Consider the following 19,154-nt stretch of genomic DNA (forward strand, 5'->3'; position numbering starts at 1 on the left):
ATTAGTATTTCTGTGTAAGTGTGTGTGTGCGCGCGCGCGCGCGCGCATACGTATGCAAGCACTGAGGCCAGAGTCTTCCTCTATTATTTACCACCTATTACTTTGAGGCACAAGCTCTCCTTGTAATGGATAATTAAAAATGCAGGATCCCCCGTGGCAGCAGGCAACAGAAATGCTGCAGGTCCCTGAGCTGTGACCGGTCCCAGGCAGGGCTACACGAGACCATGCCGCAGGTGGCTGGTTCTGGGCTGTGAGCCACCAGCAGCAAGAGACAGACGATAGGCAGGCCCTGCAGAGTGAAGACCAGCCTGTCTCAGCGGATGGGGGAGGGAGTGGGCGTGGCTTGTCTCTTAAAGAGACAGAACAATCTTTACACTCCTTGAACCTGGGGTTCACATTTTCTCAACTAGGTTGGAAGCCACTAAGCCATCGAACATCTTATCTCCACCCTCCTTGGAGATTACAGGTATGTGCAGGATACCCAATTTATCACATGGGTGCTGGGATGCTCTGGACCTTGTAAGCATTGTGGCTCAGATGGGTAGGGATCCTGGCAGTCGGGATTCAAGAAATAGTGAGCGAGCCAGGCGATGGTGGCACATGCCTTTAATCCCAGCACTCGGGAGGCAGAGGCAGGCGGATCTCTGTGAGTTCGAGACCAGCCTGGTCTACAGAGCTAGTTCCAGGACAGGCTCGAAAGCCACAGAGAAACCCTGTCTCGAAAAACCAAAAAAAAATTAAAAAAAAAAAAAGAAAGAAATACGGAGCATTACAGCTTGGGTAGAAGAGTATTCGGGCAATCAGAGGCCAGGGAATAGCGGTAGCAGCTGACAGCCCTGCTCTAAGGAAAGGTTTCCCCAATGTAACAACTGTTGCCGCTGGAGAGGGCTTCCCGAGCCAAGTTGTTACAGTTTGGCTCCAGTGCTCAGGGGTGTAGCAACTCTGCTCTGCTAGGGGTAGGGTTCCCCAGGAAAAGGGTTACAGCCCTGTTCCGCTCAGCTCCTGTCTCTGACTTCCCACGCAAAGTTGTAACAACTCGCAGCTGCTAGGGGAAGACCCCCGAGAGAAAGTGTTAACAATCCCACTCTGCTCAGCTGGCTCCGTCTGCTTGGTCTGCTCCGTCTCTGCTCTGGGAAAAGGTCTTCACCCAAACCTCCTGCAAGAGATTCACTGGGAGGGAAGAATCCAGGAGAGTGGTTGCCTCTACCAGGGTGGAAGAGGAGCCGCTGCAAACTGAACAGGTGCAGGACTTATCTAGATATGACTTCTTGGGATGGGGGTCGGGGGAGCCAAACTGTGTTTTCTTCACTGGCCTTTCTAAGCTTTTTGGCTCTAGTTTGGGGGCCAAGGCATATTTCTTTCACTGACTCTGATTCTAGGGTCAAAGTGTGTTTCTTTGGCACTGGTTTCAGAGTCACGGTGTATTTCTTTGGTTCTGGGTTTGGGGCTAAAATATTTCTTTCACTGGCTCGGGTCTCAGAACCATGGTGTATTTCTTTCGCTGGAGCCCCGGGGGGTTTCTTTGACTGCCCCTTTTCTCCTACAGACGTCCTAAACCATCTGTTCAGCCCTAATTCCAAAAGGATATGGCAAACCATGTATGTAATACCAACATTTGGGAGGCTGAGGTAGGAAGATGGTGCGTTTGAAGTCAGCCGGTGAAACACAGCAAGACTGTCTAAAAATAAAAACATAAGGTGAAAAAAAACATTTCAGAAAAGACCTCAAGGCCCTAAAGGACATAGCAATCTAATGTCCTCCGCAACAGAGGCAGAAAGGCTAGGCATTTCATCCTTGTGTCCAGTAAATGGCTAACATTCCTGTTCGGTAATTGAGGAGAGTGGTGTGAGAGGAGGCTAGGAAGTAGGGGGCAGGGGAGGGGTCTCTACTTCCGGGCCTTAGCTACCAGCGGTGGCAACTAGGTGCCCTTTAGAGCTTCGCATAAACAACTGCATTTATTTTAAATATGCCAAGCCCCGCACGATTTACAAGCACAAAGGTGAGGGAAATGAGCTGGAAGCTTGAGGCAGAAATTAAATTACATTTCCAGCATCGGGAATGAGCCAACCTACATATCAGACCAATTTAAAACATGGAGGGCGACAACCCGGAGGGTCCTCCTCTCGTGGGTGCCCCTTCAGGGAACTGGGGGGGGGGGGGGGGACAACGACACACCAAGTGTGACGGTTCAGCAAATGCTGCCTACAGGAGATTCATTTGTTGCACTAATACAATCAGGCGAGCGGGGAGCCCGTCGCCTTTGGCAAAGATGCCTGCGCTTCCTTGCTTCTGCATCTTCTCCCTTCATCCCCGCCTTCCCTCAGCGTGGACCTGCCGGCCCGCTACGTCGCACGCTTTGCTTCCCAAGCTCCCGGCAGCCCGCCCCGCACTTCCGGGGGCGGAGCCCAACCACCATCGGTTTCCCCTGCACCTGAGTTTTGGATGAATTCCGCCAGACTGGTCGCCGGAAGCTGATCTTCTCCTTCCGGGTCGGGGCCATGGCGGTGGCAAATTCAAGTCCAGTCAATCCGGTGGTCTTCTTTGATGTCAGCATTGGCGGCCAGGTGAGGTGCGGGCAGCCCAGCGGACCTGCGCGGGCGGGCAGGCACGGGTGAGGGAGGCGGCTGAGGGGGCCCTTCTAGCTCTCCCGAGACAGGCTGGGCCAGGGTGGCGGAGGTGGGAGCTTCTGAGCTGCGTGGGCAGCGGCCGTGGGCGCTGAGCCTTGCGTCTCCCGTCCCTTGCAGGAAGTTGGTCGCATGAAGATCGAGCTGTTTGCAGACGTGGTGCCTAAGACGGCAGAGAACTTTAGGTAAGGAGATGCTCCAACTGAACCAGAGTAGCTGAGTCCGAAGCTGGCCTTTGCAATGTCTGACCCTGTCCATTCCTTCACTGCCTTGGGAGCTCTGTGTTCTGGGTATTACCCTGGCTGGATAGCTACCGGGTTTGACCGTTCTCGTGTCAGTTTCTGTTACTAGACTACATACCTGCATGCCTTGCCATTTGGCCGACTTGGTGGCCCCACTGTTGGTACTCTCCTCTCCTGAGATTAGAGGTGCGTCAAGCAGTGATGGCCTGGTGACTGAATCGTTCGTTCACCCTTTCTTTCCTTTTAGGCAATTCTGCACTGGAGAGTTCAGGTCAGTCTCGGATGTGTTTGACCTTTCCCCTTACTCCTGGGGGTTTGGTGAGGGTATTGGGGAACCATGGGCAAATCTTGAGCGATGGAAGATGATATTCAGAGGGTGTCTCCATTATTGATGTGTTCTTTAGCTCAGTTCTATCCAGTTCTTTATGAGAGTCCTCTCAGCTTCCAGTGTGTCCTAAACGGGAAGGACCCCTCATCACTCCAAGCCTCCTTCTTTTTGGTTACAGGAAAGATGGTGTTCCGATCGGATACAAAGGAAGCACCTTCCATAGGTAAGACTTTGGGCCTGCAGGAAATGCAGTCATCGTTTGGTATCTATACAGGCAATCCTGTACACCTGAGAACAAAACCTATGTGTGGTTGTTGTTTAAAGTGTCCGTGTTCAGGGCTGAGGATAGAGCTGGGCAGAGAATTTGCCCAGCATGCGTGAGGCCCTGGGCTCAGCACTCAGCACCAGATAGCCGGGGCACAGCTCCCTTTGCACCTTAAGTCACCCACGCCGGCTCTGTGTAATACCATACTGAAGAAATGATGGCAAGGAAGACACTGTATCAGTTTGGTTACAGGTATGCTTCTGTATGCTTCCCTACCCAGCTTTTTTGTGGGGTCTGGTCCTCATATCGAGGACTTTATGCACTGAACCATCTCCCTTGCTCCAGGTTATGATTTTAGTAGAGGCTTTTGTAATAATTACTGTTATCAGGAAGTCGTCTGTAGGAACCTGACCTTTATGAGCACCTGGCTTTCTGTATTTACTTGTTTTTGTTAGGGTTTGATAGAAGTTGTACCACTTTAATCCTGAAATTTTTTCATGTCCTCCTTATCAGGGGCGTTAGAGCTGTGGTCATTAATCCTCCTGGCATTCTTGTGAGGTAGTATGTGTTACCCACATTCTTTATGGAAGGAAACTGAGGCCGAGAAAGGCTAAGGACTACATCTGGGTATAATAGCTTACGTTACCCTGTGTGTGTAGCGGTCCATTGCACATGTAGTTGCTAGTGTTCTTTTCCCCCAGATTTGCATTGAGCCCTTGACATGTTTTTCTTTTGGCGAATATGTTCTTTCTTCCTGCCAAGTTTCAGCCCCTTCCTACTGTTCAGGTGGGTGACTCATACACCCAGATCAACCCAGAGATGCCCCTGAAGTTGAACTTTTTATGTTAGTAATCCCTCGGCTTGCTCACTCCAGGGGTGAAGACTCATTCTCCGTGCCACCGTGGTAAACGCTGTACTTCAGACAAACTACTAATCAACCATGCCAGTGACTAAACCACTGAATCCTTCCCTCCGGACTTTCTTTTTATTCTGTTTCAGGGTCATAAAGGATTTCATGATTCAGGGTGGAGATTTTGTTAATGTGAGTACTGCTTCTTTGCTTGGCTCTTCTTCCTGTCAGTCCCCAGTCTTGAGATCTAAGAATACTGCTAAGTTAAGTGGAGAGAGCGTAGATGTGGGATGTGCTATAGAATTGCTGGCTACCGCTGTCTTTGTCCTCAGAACACCGTATCATTACCAAACTTGAATCGCTAAGTTCCATTGTCCAAACGTGAGCCTTTTGTAAGCAGAAATTGGACTTTGCTAGGATACCTAAAGATGATCCGAGGTAGTCCACATACATTGTTCACAGAAAACTTTAAAATTAGCTGCAAATTTTTTCCCCCAAAAGAAAGTGAGCGGGCTGTTTATGTCCCCTATTTTTCCTTCCACTTCCGGTGTCACTGTCTAAAATTCTAGTTTTTTGTTTGCTTTTTGTGGGTCTTCCTTTCTTTTTTCCTTTCGAAAGCTGAGGTTTTAGCCACAAGCCAGTTGGTGGCAAGGGATCCGATCAGGAAAGGCAGTGGTTCGAAGGGGCTTTGTTCCGCTTGCTGAGGTATCCCTGGGATCTCCGTCCTTCGCTGCTGACCATGACTTTTTGCGTCCACACTATTTGTGTCCCCATCCCAACTTTGGGGTGTGCCCAATAAGCTAGGATTTTTTCTTTCTTACACTGCTTTTCCCTTAGCCGCCCACTTCTGCGCATGCTGTTTCTTACTGTCAGTATTGCGTAGTTGGGTATGGTGCCAACTCCGTGTGTCTGGGAAACGTAAGTGTAAGTTTAGATTCCTGGGGTAACATAGGATCTTACTCCCCCACGGAGGGTAGCATAGGATCCTACTCCCCCTTCGTAGGGTAGCATAGGATCCTACTCCCCCTTCGTAGGGTAGCATAGGATCTTACTCCCCCTTCGTAGGGTAACATAGGATCTTACTCCCCCTTCGTAGGGTAACATAGGATCTTACTCCCCCTTCGTAGGGTAACATAGGATCTTACTCCCCCTTCGTAGGGTAGCATAGGATCCTACTCCCCCTTCGTAGGGTAGCATAGGATCCTACTCCCCCTTCGTAGGGTAACATAGGATCTTACTCCCCCTTCGTAGGGTAGCATAGGATCTTACTCCCCCTTCGTAGGGTAGCATAGGATCCTACTTCCCCTTCGTAGGGTAGCATAGGATCCTACTCCCCCTTCGTAGGGTAGCATAGGATCCTACTCCCCCTTCGTAGGGTAGCAATGGAAGTTTTAGGCCTCATGCTGCTGTCACTGTGCTGTGGTTGTGCTGTGACTGTAGTTCTATAAAACTGGGAAATCTGGGAGACTGGAGAGGGAGCTCAGCAGGGCAGAGCACCTACTGTTCTTCCAAAGGACTTGAGTCCCTGTCTCATCATTGTCTGCAACTCCATTTCCCGAGTATCTGACACTTCTGGCCTCTGTGGGTACCTAAACTTACATGCATGTACCCATACCACACATTCAACAATCACATAATTAAAAATAATACAAATAAACCATTTTTTAAAACTGGGAAATTTGGGAACCAGAGAGATGGTTCAGAGATTAAGAGCCCTGGTGGCTCTTCCAGAGGACACAGTTTTGATTCCTAGCACCTACATGGTAGCTCATAGCCACCTATAACTCCAGCTCTATGAATGTGAAAAAAGAATAAGAAGGGTTTATCGAAGGGTCTGTAGGGAGGAAAGGGAAGAGGAAATGATGTGATTATCTCAAATTTTAAAATATTTTATAAAAATAAATCTTTTTTGTTTCTTTGTTTTTATTTTGTCTAGACAGGATTTCTCTGTGGCTTTGGAGCCTGTCCTGGAACTAGCTTTTGTAGACCAGGCTGGCCTAGAACTCACAGAGATCCACCTGCCTCTGTCTCCCCTGAGTGCTGGTATTAAAGTTGTCTGCCACCACCACTGCCTGGCTAATAATAAATCTTTTTTTTTTTTCCTTTTTTTTCTTGTGATATTTGAGACAGGGTTTCTCCGTAGCTTTTGGTTCCTGTCCTGGAACTAGCTCTTGTAGACCAGGCTGGCCTCGAACTCACAGAGATCCTCCTGCCTCTGCCTCCCGAGTGCTGGGATTAAAGGCGTGCGCCACCACCACCCGGCAATAATAAATCTTAAAGAGATAAAGAAGCTAGACTTTAAGTGCAACAGTGTTTCTTCTCTTCGCCCATCCAATTAGTGGGCATGAAGGTGTGCAAGCCTGTGGATATGTGTGTGTACACCAGAAGCCACACAAGTGAGCAAGTCTGTGGATGTGTGCATGTGTGCATGTGCTCACATGCACACAGGTATGCAAGCCTGTGGGTGTAGAGCCCAGAGGAAGACATTAGGTATTCCCTGTCAGTCACTTATTGCCTTAAGGAAAGGTCTCAGTAGATCATTTGCTGCTTGGTTCAGTGAGAGTAGCTGACTGGCTAGCTCATGGTATCTGCCTTTCTCTGCATGTTAATTCTGGAGGCATGTACAGCCATGCCTGGCTTTCTTTTTTTTTTTCCTTTTTCTTCTTAATGTGTGTGCTAACGATTTGAACTCAGGTCCTCATGATTGGATAGCAGCCAGCTTTTATCTACTGAGCCATTCTCCCCAGCCCTGTGAGTGTTCCTCCTCTGGTTTCAAGGGTGCCGAACACTCGAGACCACTAACATATGTCTGCTTTGTTTAGGGAGATGGTACTGGAGTCGCTAGCATTTACCGCGGTCCATTTGCAGATGAAAATTTTAAACTTAGACACTCGGCTCCAGGCCTGCTTTCCATGGTAAGTGAGGTTCAGTTAAGATTTGGGGTTGGAGGAAGAGCAGATTTCTGGTGCCTTGTTGAGGTCCAGCCGTCTCTTGGAATCAGAGCAGATGCTTCTCTTAATTCAATCAGAACTCACCTGCATCTACGCCCTCCTTCCTTGGTTGGGTTTGATGTTGTTGGCTGGGGTCTTGCAGCTGTAGAATGGAACCGAGCTCTGACTTGTGTTGTTGCCTTTATTAATACGAAGACGTGTGGATGGGCTTTAGCGTTAGTGTTCAGTGGCTTCCAAGACTGGTGCTCACCTGCTTGTTGCCCTGGTTGCTGTGATGCACTCACTGCAGTAGCTGCATGCTGGCCACTCTCCTGCTTCCCTCCCTCTCCATGCAGTTCCTTCCTAGTCCCATGTGCTGCTCTCTCTCCCCCATTCCTAATCCCTGCTCAGACTCCCTTGTACCTTTATCTAACTCAGCTCTGCTCGCTGCTTGCCCCTTCACATTGCTCGCCCTCACTCCTCCTTTCCATTATTCCCCTCTTTTCTCCCTCACCTCCCACTCCTCGCAGTCCCACCATCAGCGCTCTAGTCCTCACCTCCTGGTGCCGGTGTCTGTGTGTACATCCTCTGTCCTGCCTGCCTGCTCTTCACTCTTCTTCCCCGGCATTTATGAGAATTTGTGAAAATTGATGAAAATTTGTACACAGCCATTCCATTCAAGTCTCAGGGCAAAGCACAAGGACACAAACATGACCCCTGCCATTGTCACATGTAACGTCTAACCCAAATTTGGTACCCAGCACCCGCATCAGGCAGCTGACAACTGTCCGCAACCACAGGTCTTGGGGATCCTTCATGAATATGGTGTACATAAAATTATAGTGGGAATGCATAATACAAGTAAATTTTTTTATATTTATTTATTTACTTTTTATTATGTATACAATATTCTGTCTGTGTGTATGCCTGCAGGCCAGAGGAGGGCACTAGACCCCATTACAGATGGTTGTGAGCCACCATGTGGTTGCTGGGAATTGAACTCAGGACCTTTGGAAGAGCAGGCAATGCTCTTAACCTCTGAGCCATCTCTCCAGCCCCAATACAAGTAAATTTTAACACATTGCAAAACCACTTCAAACAGCCGATTTCATAGGCAGTGTGTCTTTTCTTAGCTACTAACCAATTTGTAAGTATAACCCAGTTGTAACTAATTTGCAGCTAAACACACTAAGTTAAGTCCTATAAGAAGGGAAAGGGGGATATAGTAAGATAGCTCAGCAAGTAAAGACAAGGGATAAAGACACCTGCTGCACATGCCTGAGTTCAATCCTAGCCCCATGTCGAGGTGGAAGTAGAGAACTAACTCCACAAATCTATTCTCTGACCTCATAAACATGTACACGCATGCACACACACACAATTTTTTTTTAAATTTAAAAGAAAGGAGCACTGTGACGCAAAATAAATTTTTCCTCCATTAAAAAAATAATAAATAAAAGAAAGGAGCAGAAGGGAACCCATTAGAGAAAAAGTAAGGGAACCAGTTGAGAGATGAGAGGATGTAGGGGAAGAGAATAAGAACAGAGTATAATAAATGTAGATATGAAAATGCCATAATTAAAGCATTACTTTGTATGCTAACCTAAAACTTAGTTAAATCTTGTATTTGCTTGTTTTAAATGAGCAGTCATTCCCATTACAAAACCTCACAGTAGGGACTCATCAGGTAAAGATGCTTACCATCAACTCGGATGGCCTGAGTTCAGTCCCCAGGACCCATGTGATGGAAAGAGAGGCCTGACTCCTACAGAACCTGACAAGGAAATTGTTCGTTGATTGAAGAACTTAGATCATCAGGGATGGATCCTCTGTGTCCTGTTTGTCTGTCTGTCCTTAGCTAGACCTGAGCTTATAATAGGTGCTCAGTTGGGTTGCATTTAGAGCTGTGTATTCTAGGAAATCTTGCCCTTCACCCAATACAGCCAGAGAAACTTACTGCGGGTACGTTTGGTTCTCATCAGGCAAACAGTGGTCCCAGTACAAACGGCTGCCAGTTCTTTATCACATGTTCTAAGTGTGATTGGCTGGATGGGAAGCACGTAGTGTTTGGTAAGTCTTGTCCCAGTCATCTGTCTGCCACATTTTCCACACTAACTAAGGGTGCTCAGCTGCTTGGCTGGGCTAGGCCGGGGCTGATGGCCAATGGACATGGTGGGGGTGGCTGTGGCCAATGGACGTGGTGGGGGTGGCTGGGGCCAATGGACGTGGTGGGGGTGGCTGGGGGCAATGGACATGGTGGGGGTGGCTAGGGGCAATGGACATGGTGGGGGTGGCTGGGGGCAATGGACATGGTGGGGGTGGCTGGGGGCAATGGACATGGTGGGGGTGGCTGGGGCCGATGGACATGGTGGGGGTGGCTAGGGGCAATGGACATGGTGGGGGTGGCTGGGGCCAATGGACATGGTGGGGTGGCTATGGCCAATGGACATGGTGGGGGTGGCTGGGGCTGATGGACATGGTGGGGGTGGCTAGGGGCAATGGACATGGTGGGGATGGCTGGGGCTGATGGACATGGTGGGGGTGGCTAGGGGCAATGGACATGGTGGGGATGGCTGGGGCTGATGGACATGGTGGGGGTGGCTAGGGGCAATGGACATGGTGGGGGTGGCTGGGGCTGATGGACATGGTGTGGATGGCTGGGGCTGATGGACATGGTGGGGGTGGCTAGGGGCAATGGACGTGGTGGGGATGGCTGGGGTTGATGGACGTGGGGCTTGACTGGAACTCATGGAAAAGACAAGGGTATTCCAATCAATACTCATGAAATAAATAATGAAGAAATGCCCCAGAGATAGCATGGATGAGTGTGGTTCTGGGGTCACGCAGACCCAGTCCTCTATCCTGGTTTCCTGCATATATTCCTATGACTTCAGGCAAGTCAGCTTGCCTCATTGAACTCAGTTTCCTTACGTTGTAAGAGGGTTTGGGATGCCTACTGAGAATGGGAGCTGGGTGCAGTACCAGCACTGAGAAAGAAACCTTAACTTGATGTTCTTCCTGCAGGAAAAATCATTGATGGACTTCTGGTGATGAGAAAAATCGAGGTTGGTCCTGCTGGGTGTCCCTGCAGCCTTTCTGATGGGTGCCTTCTGCCTGCTAATGAGGGGCTAGAGAAGGTGACGGGCTCCAGTTCCTAGGTAGACTTGTCACTGTCTGCAGTCACGGCCTCCCCTTCCTTGGGGAAGACAGGAGAGCTCTAGCCTTCTTGGCTCCGTTCATTATCCTGCCCAGTACATCCTAGGGTTTGGCCTCTCATCCTGATGCCCACTTGATAAAATTCCACTTCTTGGCATTGCATTCAGGATCCTGAATCATGACCTGTACCCTGCCCATCCCTCCATGACCCCTTCTGCCACTGCCTTCTCTTCTCTGGTCCAGTGGCATCAAACTCCTGGCTCTTCTTTAAGGAGGTTGACCATAACAGGTGCGTGCCTCCTGCTCCTCCCAGCCCCAAGCTTTGACTCCGTTCCTCCTCTCTTCCTGAAGAGTTCCTTCTTTGGGATCTTATCTACCCCTTATGGCTCAGTTCAGATCACCCTCTTCTGTGACTCCTCCATAAGCTGGGTCCCTGCTCAGTGCTCTTTTGACTTGCTACATTGTTAGGTTGTGGAGCTGAGGCCTCTGAATGTTACTTTTCTATTGGGTCTTTTATACTTTAATGTCTGTCAGTCTGATCCTGGGCCCTGGCTTAGGGGATGGGGATCTGTTAGACTTTCTGTCTGTCAGGATGCACGCCGCATCAGTCTGATCTTGGGCTCTTTCTTGGGGTGTAAGCAAGGCACTGAGCAGGTGCCTGACCTGAGTGCATCTCATGTTCTTATGCTTTGTTTTCTAGAATGTTCCCACGGGCCCTAACAATAAGCCCAAACTGCCAGTGGTAATCTCCCAGTGTGGGGAAATGTAATCTAGACCAAGACTGAACCAGGTAAGTGATCTCTTCTTCCAGTTAGGAAAAGGAATCATGACTTGAGGGAGACTTTCCACTCTTAGATGTGGGTTGAGTCCATCCTTCTGCATGTAAGCGTGGAGCATTCCTCAGGGCTTGTCTCCTCAGCTGTCAGAAGATGTCAGCCTGAGGGTCACTGTGAGAAGCAAAAGAGGGGACACTGGAAATACTCCTTTTCTACTGCTCATCCAGTGTCACCCTGAAAAGGACCTGACTCGCGGGTGACTGGAATCAGCCTGCTGTCCAGTCCTGGAGGTGTGGGCCTCACCTGCAGCTTTCATGGCTTACTTCCTCTTACTTGCCACTGGCTGCTCTGCACTGGGGCCTTTTGGGAAAGAACTAAAAGGCACTCCCAGGAGCGAATTCACCCTCTGAGGTGAATGCTAATGACATCAGTGGCTTGCGTGTTTGCACACGCGGAAGATGGATCGGTCCACCTCTGTGAGAGGTCGTGGTATTTTGTTGGTCTTTTCCATTTTTTTTCAAACCTACAAGAAAAATTGGAAAAATGTTGATTAATTACCCATAACCTCACAGCTAGTGATGGACATTTGCTTGTGGCTGTACTGTCCCCTCCCTCCTTTCTCATGCCACGCCCTCTCCTTCACTGTCTGATTTCTCTTCCTTTCCTGCCTTCATTGCCTTCCTTCTCATTCTAAAACTGCAGATCTGTATTGGCGTAAATAAATGCAATGCAGATATTAAAGAATATTTACCACTTTAATGATAAACTTACAGAATCTAGGTTCCCGCATTGCCCAGGAGGTAGGAAAGAAAAGGTGGAGCCGCGCGACCATTTATCTGTACGCATTCGCCCGAGGCAAACCCACCTCCTAAAGGGGCTGGCTTAACCCTACACAGATCTCTTGACACTTCACCCTCAGGTACTTCAGCAGGAGCCCCTAATAATAAGACTAAATAAACAATGACATTTGTAATATATATTCATATTCAAAATTGCCAGTTGTCTCCAAAATAACTTTTAAATCATACAGAAACTTATTTTGTGGTGCTGGGGATTTAACCAAGCTTTGTACATTCATCACCAACAGGCTGAAGAGATGGCTCAGGGGTTAAGAGGATGAGGTTAAGGACCCAGCACTCACACTAGGCAGCTGATGACTGATGGTTTAACACCACCACCGCCTGACTAAAAAAATTCCCAGCACTCAGAAGGGGTCACCATGCCACCTGTATCTCTTTCTACCGATCAGTAAAAGTCTCTGTAGCAAGATGGAGAGATGGCTTCTCTTCCAGAGGTCCTGAGTTCAATTCCCAGCAAACACATAGTGGCTCACAACCATCTGTAATTAGAGTTGGTATTCTCTTCTGTCCTGCAAGTCATCCGTGCAGGCAGAACACTCTACATAATGAATAAATAAATAAATCTTAAAAAGAGAGAGAGAGAGAAATGAAAAGAAAATGTCCCGGGCTGGAAAGGTGGCTCGGCGGTTAAGAGCACTGACTGCCGTTCAGCACGCACGCACATGGCAGCTCACAACTGTTTCTGTCTCTAAGATCTGACACCCTCACACAAACATGCATACACGCAAAATACTAATGCAAAAAAAAACAATTTAAAGAAAAGTCTCTAGTTGAGACTGGCCTCAAACCCATAATCCTCCTCCTGCCTCCCAGGTATGAGATTAGAAAGCCACCCATACTAGTTTACTTGCCTCTGCTTCCTGATTACCAGGAATATTATCACACCTAGATATGGTGGCACACACCTTTAATTCCAGCAATTCAGGAGACAGGCAGGCTGATCTCTGAGCCCAAGGCCATCCTGGTCTACAGAGCAAGTTCCAGGACTGCTAGGCAAAAATGAAAAAAATTTAGTTGGGTGCGGTAGTGCACACCTGTAACTCTGTGATCCTGGCCTGGAAGAGGTTGCCTAGAGGTGACAAGTTTGAGGACTGCTGGGTAGAAGAATGTTTTCTAGGCTAGCCTGTCAACTTTGTGACCCTGTATAAAAGAGGAACCAAGCGAAGCCTGCTCAGTGGCAGGTAAATGTGAGGGCTGCCAAGGTAGACCTGAGTTTGGGCCCTAGGACCAGCTGGAGGGAAAAGAGAACTGACTCCACAGATTTCCCTCTGACTTGTGCTTTGGCACTCACATCCGTACGTACATGCACAAAATGAGTAAATAAAGAAATGCAAACTGTTTGGCGGAGCTGGTTGTGGAGGCTTGCACTCAGGATCTTAGCATTTGGAGACTGAGGCAAGACTGCCACAAATTCACAGAGGGCCATGGTGGCAACAGCCTGGCCACCAGAATAAAGAAGGCTGGGGTGTTGCTCAAGAACACAAAGCACACACACAGGGTCTGTCCCTTCTACAGCAAAGGAAAGGAAAAATATATAAGTTCTAATTTGATGGTGTCAAGATTATTGGTCCCTTAATGACTTTCCTGCTTTGTCTTATCTAACTTTCACTACCTCCAATCATAATATCCTCTATAGTACTGTGTCTGTACCCATTGACATTTCCGTACTTTATCTGTACACTTAGAAAATTGTATCTGTTTGTTTATTGTACATAACAATGGAGGTTAAAGGACAACTTTTTAAAGTCTGTTCTCTTCTATCCTGTGGTCCCTGGGATCAAACCGAGGCTCAGCAGCAAGGGTCTTAACCCTCTGGGTCATCTCACTGGCCTGGAGTCTTGTTTGTTTGTTTGTTTAAATATTTATTTATTATGTATATGGTGTTCTGCCTGCATGTATCCCTGCAGGCCAGAAGAGAGCACCAGATCTCATTACAGATGGTTGTGAGCCGCCATGTGGTTGCTGGGACTTGAACTCTGGACCTCTGGAAGAGTAGCCAGTACCCTTAACCTCTGAGCCATCTCTTCAGCCCTCTTTTGTTTTGTTTTGTTTTGTTTTCGATATAGGGTTTCTCTGTTTAGCTTTGGAGCACGTCCTGGAACTTAACTGTAAACCGGGCTGACCTTGAACTCAGATCTACTTGCCTCTGCCTCCAGAGTGCTGGGATTAAAATAAAGGTGTACATCACTGCCATGTGACTTTTATTTAATTTATTTTTTGGTGGGGGGTGGACAAGGTTCCTCTGTAACAGCCTTGACTGCTCTAGAACTAGCTCTGGTAGACCATGCTGTCCTCGAATTTACAGAGATCCTCCTGCCTCTGCCTCCTGAGTGCTGGGATTAAAGATGTTGTGCCACCACCTCTCGGTTGAGGTGTAGCCTAGGCTGACCTCAAACTCGGGATCCTCCTGCCTCTACCTCCTTCATCTAATTCTATCGGCATGTGCCACCACAACTGGCTTGTTTATTTTTGAGACAGGGTCTTACCATCTCACCTTGCCTGGCCTGTCCGCAATCACAGAAATGCCCTGTCTCTGCCTCCCGAGTGCTGGGATGAAAGACATGTTCCACCATGGCAGGCAGTCTCTTATTTTTTAAGTAGAGATCAGTTAGATACCAAACAACCTCAGTGACTGTATCCACATCATCTGCCACAATGCTTGTGCTCAGAGCATCTGGAATTTACAGACTTTCAGTAACACTCCACAAGGCAGTGAAGGAAGACCAAGCACTTTAGGGAGGGCTGGAGTGAGCAGTGCTGGGCCGGAATTCACAGGTACTCACTGGGAGCTACAGGTGGGCCTTTTTGCCTGGGCAAATGCTTCCCTCTCAGGCTGAGTGAACACCATGAACTTTTCTCTCCCCACTTGAGGAGCTACTGGCTATCTCTCCTGGTTTCTCTCATTTCTTTGATGTCTATTTCTAATGATGAGATTTCTGATCATTGCTAGATGATAGAAGATTACAAAAAAAGACTGAAAAACATTAAGAAATATCATAAAACGTACCTAAAACGTTAGCTCTCTCTAAAACTGCCTGCTTTCACCATGTGAGGGTTAGGCTTTACAGTGGTCTCTTTGGCCAGTGCCACTCTCGTGCCATGAGGGTGCCCCATTTTGCTTTATAATAAACTCTTCCATACACATACAAAAGATGAAATTTAAAAGATTGTTCAGGTTGGGTGGTGGTTCATGCTTTTAATCTCAACACTCTGTCTGGGGGCGGGGGTTATTCAGGATTTTTATTTATTTATTTATTTTTGGAACGGGGTTTCAAGACAGGGTTTCTCTGTGTTGCCCGGGCTTTCCTGGAAATCACTCTGTAGACCATGCTGGCCTTGAACTCTATTTCCTGAGTGCTGGAATTAAAGGAGTGCACCACCACCCAGCTCAGGAATTGATTATCTTAGGGGCACTGGGATTGTAGTTTAGTGACGGGGTCCTTGCTTGACAACAAGATTCACTGCCGGGGACTAGAGAGATGGCTCAGCGGTTAAGAACTCTGACTGTTCTTCCAGAGGACCCGGGTTCAGTTCCCACATGGCAGCTCACAATTGTCTGAAAATCCAGTTCCAGGGGATCTGACACCTTCACAACAATTCACATAAAGTTAAATAAATCATAAAAAAAAAATTATTCTTAAAAAAAAAGAAGCCGGGCGGTGGTGGCGCACGCCTTTAATCCCAGCACTCGGGAGGCAGAGGCAGGTGGATCTCTGTGAGTTCGAGACCAGCCTGGTCTACAAGAGCTAGTTCCAGGACAGGCTCCAAAACCACAGGGAAACCCTGTCTCGAAAAACCAAAAAAAAAACAAAACAAAACAAAAAAAAAAGATACACTGCCCAATACAAAAAAACAAGACAACGCCTTTAATCCCAGCACTTGGGAGGCAGAGGCAGGCGGATCTTTGTGAGTTCGAGACCAGCCTGGTCTACAAGAGCTAGTTCCAGGACAGGCTCCAAAACCACAGAGAAACCCTGTCTCAAAAAACCAAAAAAAAAAAAAAAAAGACAAAAAGCAACCTTCTTTACATTGGAGTCTCTTCTGAGCAGTTCTTTACAGAACGGGAAAGTCCTTTTGGGGGCTTTCAGAATTATTAGCCAGCCTCCCCACTATTAGGAAAAGTCGTTTAGCTATTTGTCAAAGTCCCTGTTGTGGCCCAAGTAAAACAAATTCCTCAGTGGTCATTCACATTCCAGAGGCCCTCCAGACCGGGACTGTCCATTGGACAGCCCTATTTGCAGTGATGGAAATCCCAGGTAGATGGCCAAGCTAGTTGTAGCCCTGTGTGGTTACGAAGCGTGTGAAACTTGGCTGGGGAGGTTGAGGGGGATGGGCTTTTTTTTTTTTTTTTTTGAGGCAGGGTTTCTCTGTAGCTTTGAAGCCTGTCCTGGAACTCACTCTGTAGACATGGCTGACCTCGAACTCACAGAGATTCACCTGCCTCTCTCTCCCGGACATGCACCACCACCTCCCAGCTACTTTATTTTAATTAAATCTGAAGGGTTCCATGTGGCTGTAATGGCTGTTCTTTTAAGGCATCCAGGAATCTAGAGAACAGTGCTGTAAAGAGGGTTGGTGGGTGGCTGTCCACTTTGGATTTGTTCATAGACGACACAGGTTAAGGAGAATAATGAGCTAGCAGCCCACCATTTTCCTTTTAGATGGAAACGTATAGGCTTCTCTAAATATCCCCGAAGTGGTTTTTTTGTGTGTGTGTTTTAGTATTTTGTGTGTGTGTTTTTTCCCTGAGTATCTTGTGTATATCTTGTGTACTGTGTGCATGCTTGGTGCCCAAGGAGGTTGGAAGAGGACATCAGAGCCCCTGGAACTAGAGATGGTTGTGAGCTGCCATGTGGGTGCTGGGACTTGAACCAGGTCTTCTGGAAGAACAGCCAGTGAGTGTTCTTAACCACTGAGCCATCTTTTCTGTGCACCCCCCCACAAGTGTTTTATGTGGAATAATGGTAAAGAGCCACATAGATGATTTTAACACCTATTGGGCGATTGTTTGTTGTCTGGTTGGATGTTTTTTTTTGGGGGGGGGGGGCTAATTTGTCTCAGCGTTGTGAGTGTCCAAATTACAGGCATGGGTCACCATGCCAGGCATTATTTCTCGTACTTTAACGTACTCCTGGATCCTCACCTTTTTCCCAAACACTAGACCTTCGAGACCCCAGGAGCACGTGAAGACATGAAGAACACAAGCACAGTAGCGAATGTGTGAGCAGGCACACCTCTAAGATCCTTCACCTCTCCTGCGTTGTAGTGTGTATTAACTTGTGTTCACTTATTGTATGTGTGGGTATGCATGCTATGGCGCTCAGAGGAGTTTACCAGAGAGCTAGTTCTGATGAATTGTCACAGGTAATAGTGAGTGGAGAAGCTCAGCATGGGATTGACAGGGTTTGTCCTTTCAAGGAGAAAGCCAGCCCAGGAGGAGATGACCTCCTGATGCTCCAGCCAGAGTCATGCCAGCAAGGTGTGCCCCCATGTATTTGTCTACCTATTGGGTGTGTGGCACTGTTCTCTGCCACAAGCGAGGTAGAATGTCTGGCTCTACTCCAGGCCAAAGGCCAGGCCCCTACATTGTCTTTACAGTCACGGTGAGGCTCTTCTATGCACTACCATTCAGCCTTAGGAAAAAGAAAGGAGCATCCGGGTACTGGCAAGGTTTCAGAGTAAATGAAGTGACTGCGGAGATCATTGTACTGCACAGAAGTGGCACTCTGTTGAATGTTCCAGAACTTTTGGGGCTAAATAGCACATTGCTAATAGTAGATACTTCCACTAAGTTGAGGCAGCAAAGACTTTCTTTTCAGGTTATTTTGTTCCATTAATTCTACACTGAATTTAAATCTTCTAATAGAAAGACACATTGTATGTATGTGTGTATATATCCCAAGTCTTTCTCTTCTCTCCCTGAAGCATGCCTATGGCTAACATGAATTTAGAAATCCTGCCTGTGTCCTTCCAGCTCTTCTGGGTTCAGCCCAGTCTGTGGTTCCCACCAGGTGCCATCACAACACTTAGCACAGTGAGTGTATCGCAGTGTGTATATTAGGCTAGCTTGGGAACACCTTGAAGCAAGGGCCATATTGAGAACACAGTGCATGGTGTCATAGACCTTCGCCTCCAGTACACTGAGCTGTTTATAATGCACTTATGCATTCTTACACACTGAGGACCCAGGGTAACTTGTGGGCCTACACTGTGATACCAGAACTCACTGTTCCTAAGAAGAGGGTGTGTCCACATAAGGGGGCTAATGAGAGAAAGGCAGTGGTACACACACCTTTCTCTTTTAGTACAGCTAACCTGGAAGTCTGTGTACAGCAAGCTCTCAAAGCCTGATGAGGACGCAAGCCTTGAGCCAAACAGAAAGCCCCAACAGTGTTAATTCTGTGGCTTTAGTCAAGTCATTAAGCCTCCTGGAACTCATTTGTCCCTTTGCTTGGAGATAGTATATACAGGCCAGGAGCTAGTACAGCAGGTAACAACACTTGCTGCTAAGTCCAACACCTGAGCTGAATCCCCGAGGCCTATGTGGTTGAGGGAGCCAACTCACACAAGATGTCCTCTGAGCACCATAGCATTGCCCACACATACAGTAAGTGAACACAAGTTAATACACACTACAGACCAGGGAGAGGTGAAGGATCTTAGAGGTGTGTCTGCTCACACATTCGCTACTGTGCTTGTGTTCTACATGTCTTCACGTGCTCCTGGGGATCCAAAGGTTTGGGAAAAAGAAGAGGATAGGGGCCCATCTGTTTCATAGAGGTGCCCTTCCTGTTCCTTTGAGCTGTTTTTCCCTATCTTCTCACTGACCTGTCCCTACCGTTTAGGTCTTCAGTGTTGGGTGACACTCCCCTTGAGTCTGACAAGCTGGACTGACCTCTGCCTCCACAGTGTGTGAACCAGGACCTGGAAGTCTCACAAATCAGAATCAAGATCTTGTTTAAATTTTGAACTGTAAATAAAGGATTTTTTTTTAATGTTGGTGTTTGTGTTGCTCACTTATAAAGTCAAGCAACGCCAATGTTTATTCAAATAGGAAAGTTTAATTAGGTTTAAATGAAAAGCCCCTAGAGCGGGATACTTTAGTCCCAGCACCTAGGAAGCA

General features: G+C 47.7%; 1 protein-coding gene across 1 annotated transcript; it reads left to right on the forward strand.

Annotated features, from left to right (window-relative positions):
- The first annotated feature begins 2,469 nt into the window (after positions 1 to 2,469).
- Ppih (peptidylprolyl isomerase H) lies at positions 2,470 to 19,026 on the forward strand. The gene is made up of 10 exons (XM_041652284.1): positions 2,470 to 2,564; positions 2,745 to 2,809; positions 3,114 to 3,137; positions 3,373 to 3,417; positions 4,459 to 4,501; positions 7,132 to 7,224; positions 9,222 to 9,309; positions 10,264 to 10,304; positions 11,096 to 11,185; positions 18,877 to 19,026. Exons 1-9 carry the CDS (start codon positions 2,499 to 2,501, stop codon positions 11,162 to 11,164), a joined length of 534 nt encoding a protein of 177 aa, XP_041508218.1. The 5' UTR covers positions 2,470 to 2,498; the 3' UTR covers positions 11,165 to 11,185; positions 18,877 to 19,026.
- The last annotated feature ends 128 nt before the right edge of the window (positions 19,027 to 19,154 follow it).

The sequence above is a fragment of the Microtus oregoni genome, unplaced genomic scaffold (genome assembly GCF_018167655.1).
Source record: "Microtus oregoni isolate MIOR12 unplaced genomic scaffold, Mior012 000005F_ref0000423, whole genome shotgun sequence".
Taxonomy (NCBI): Eukaryota; Metazoa; Chordata; class Mammalia; order Rodentia; family Cricetidae; genus Microtus; species Microtus oregoni.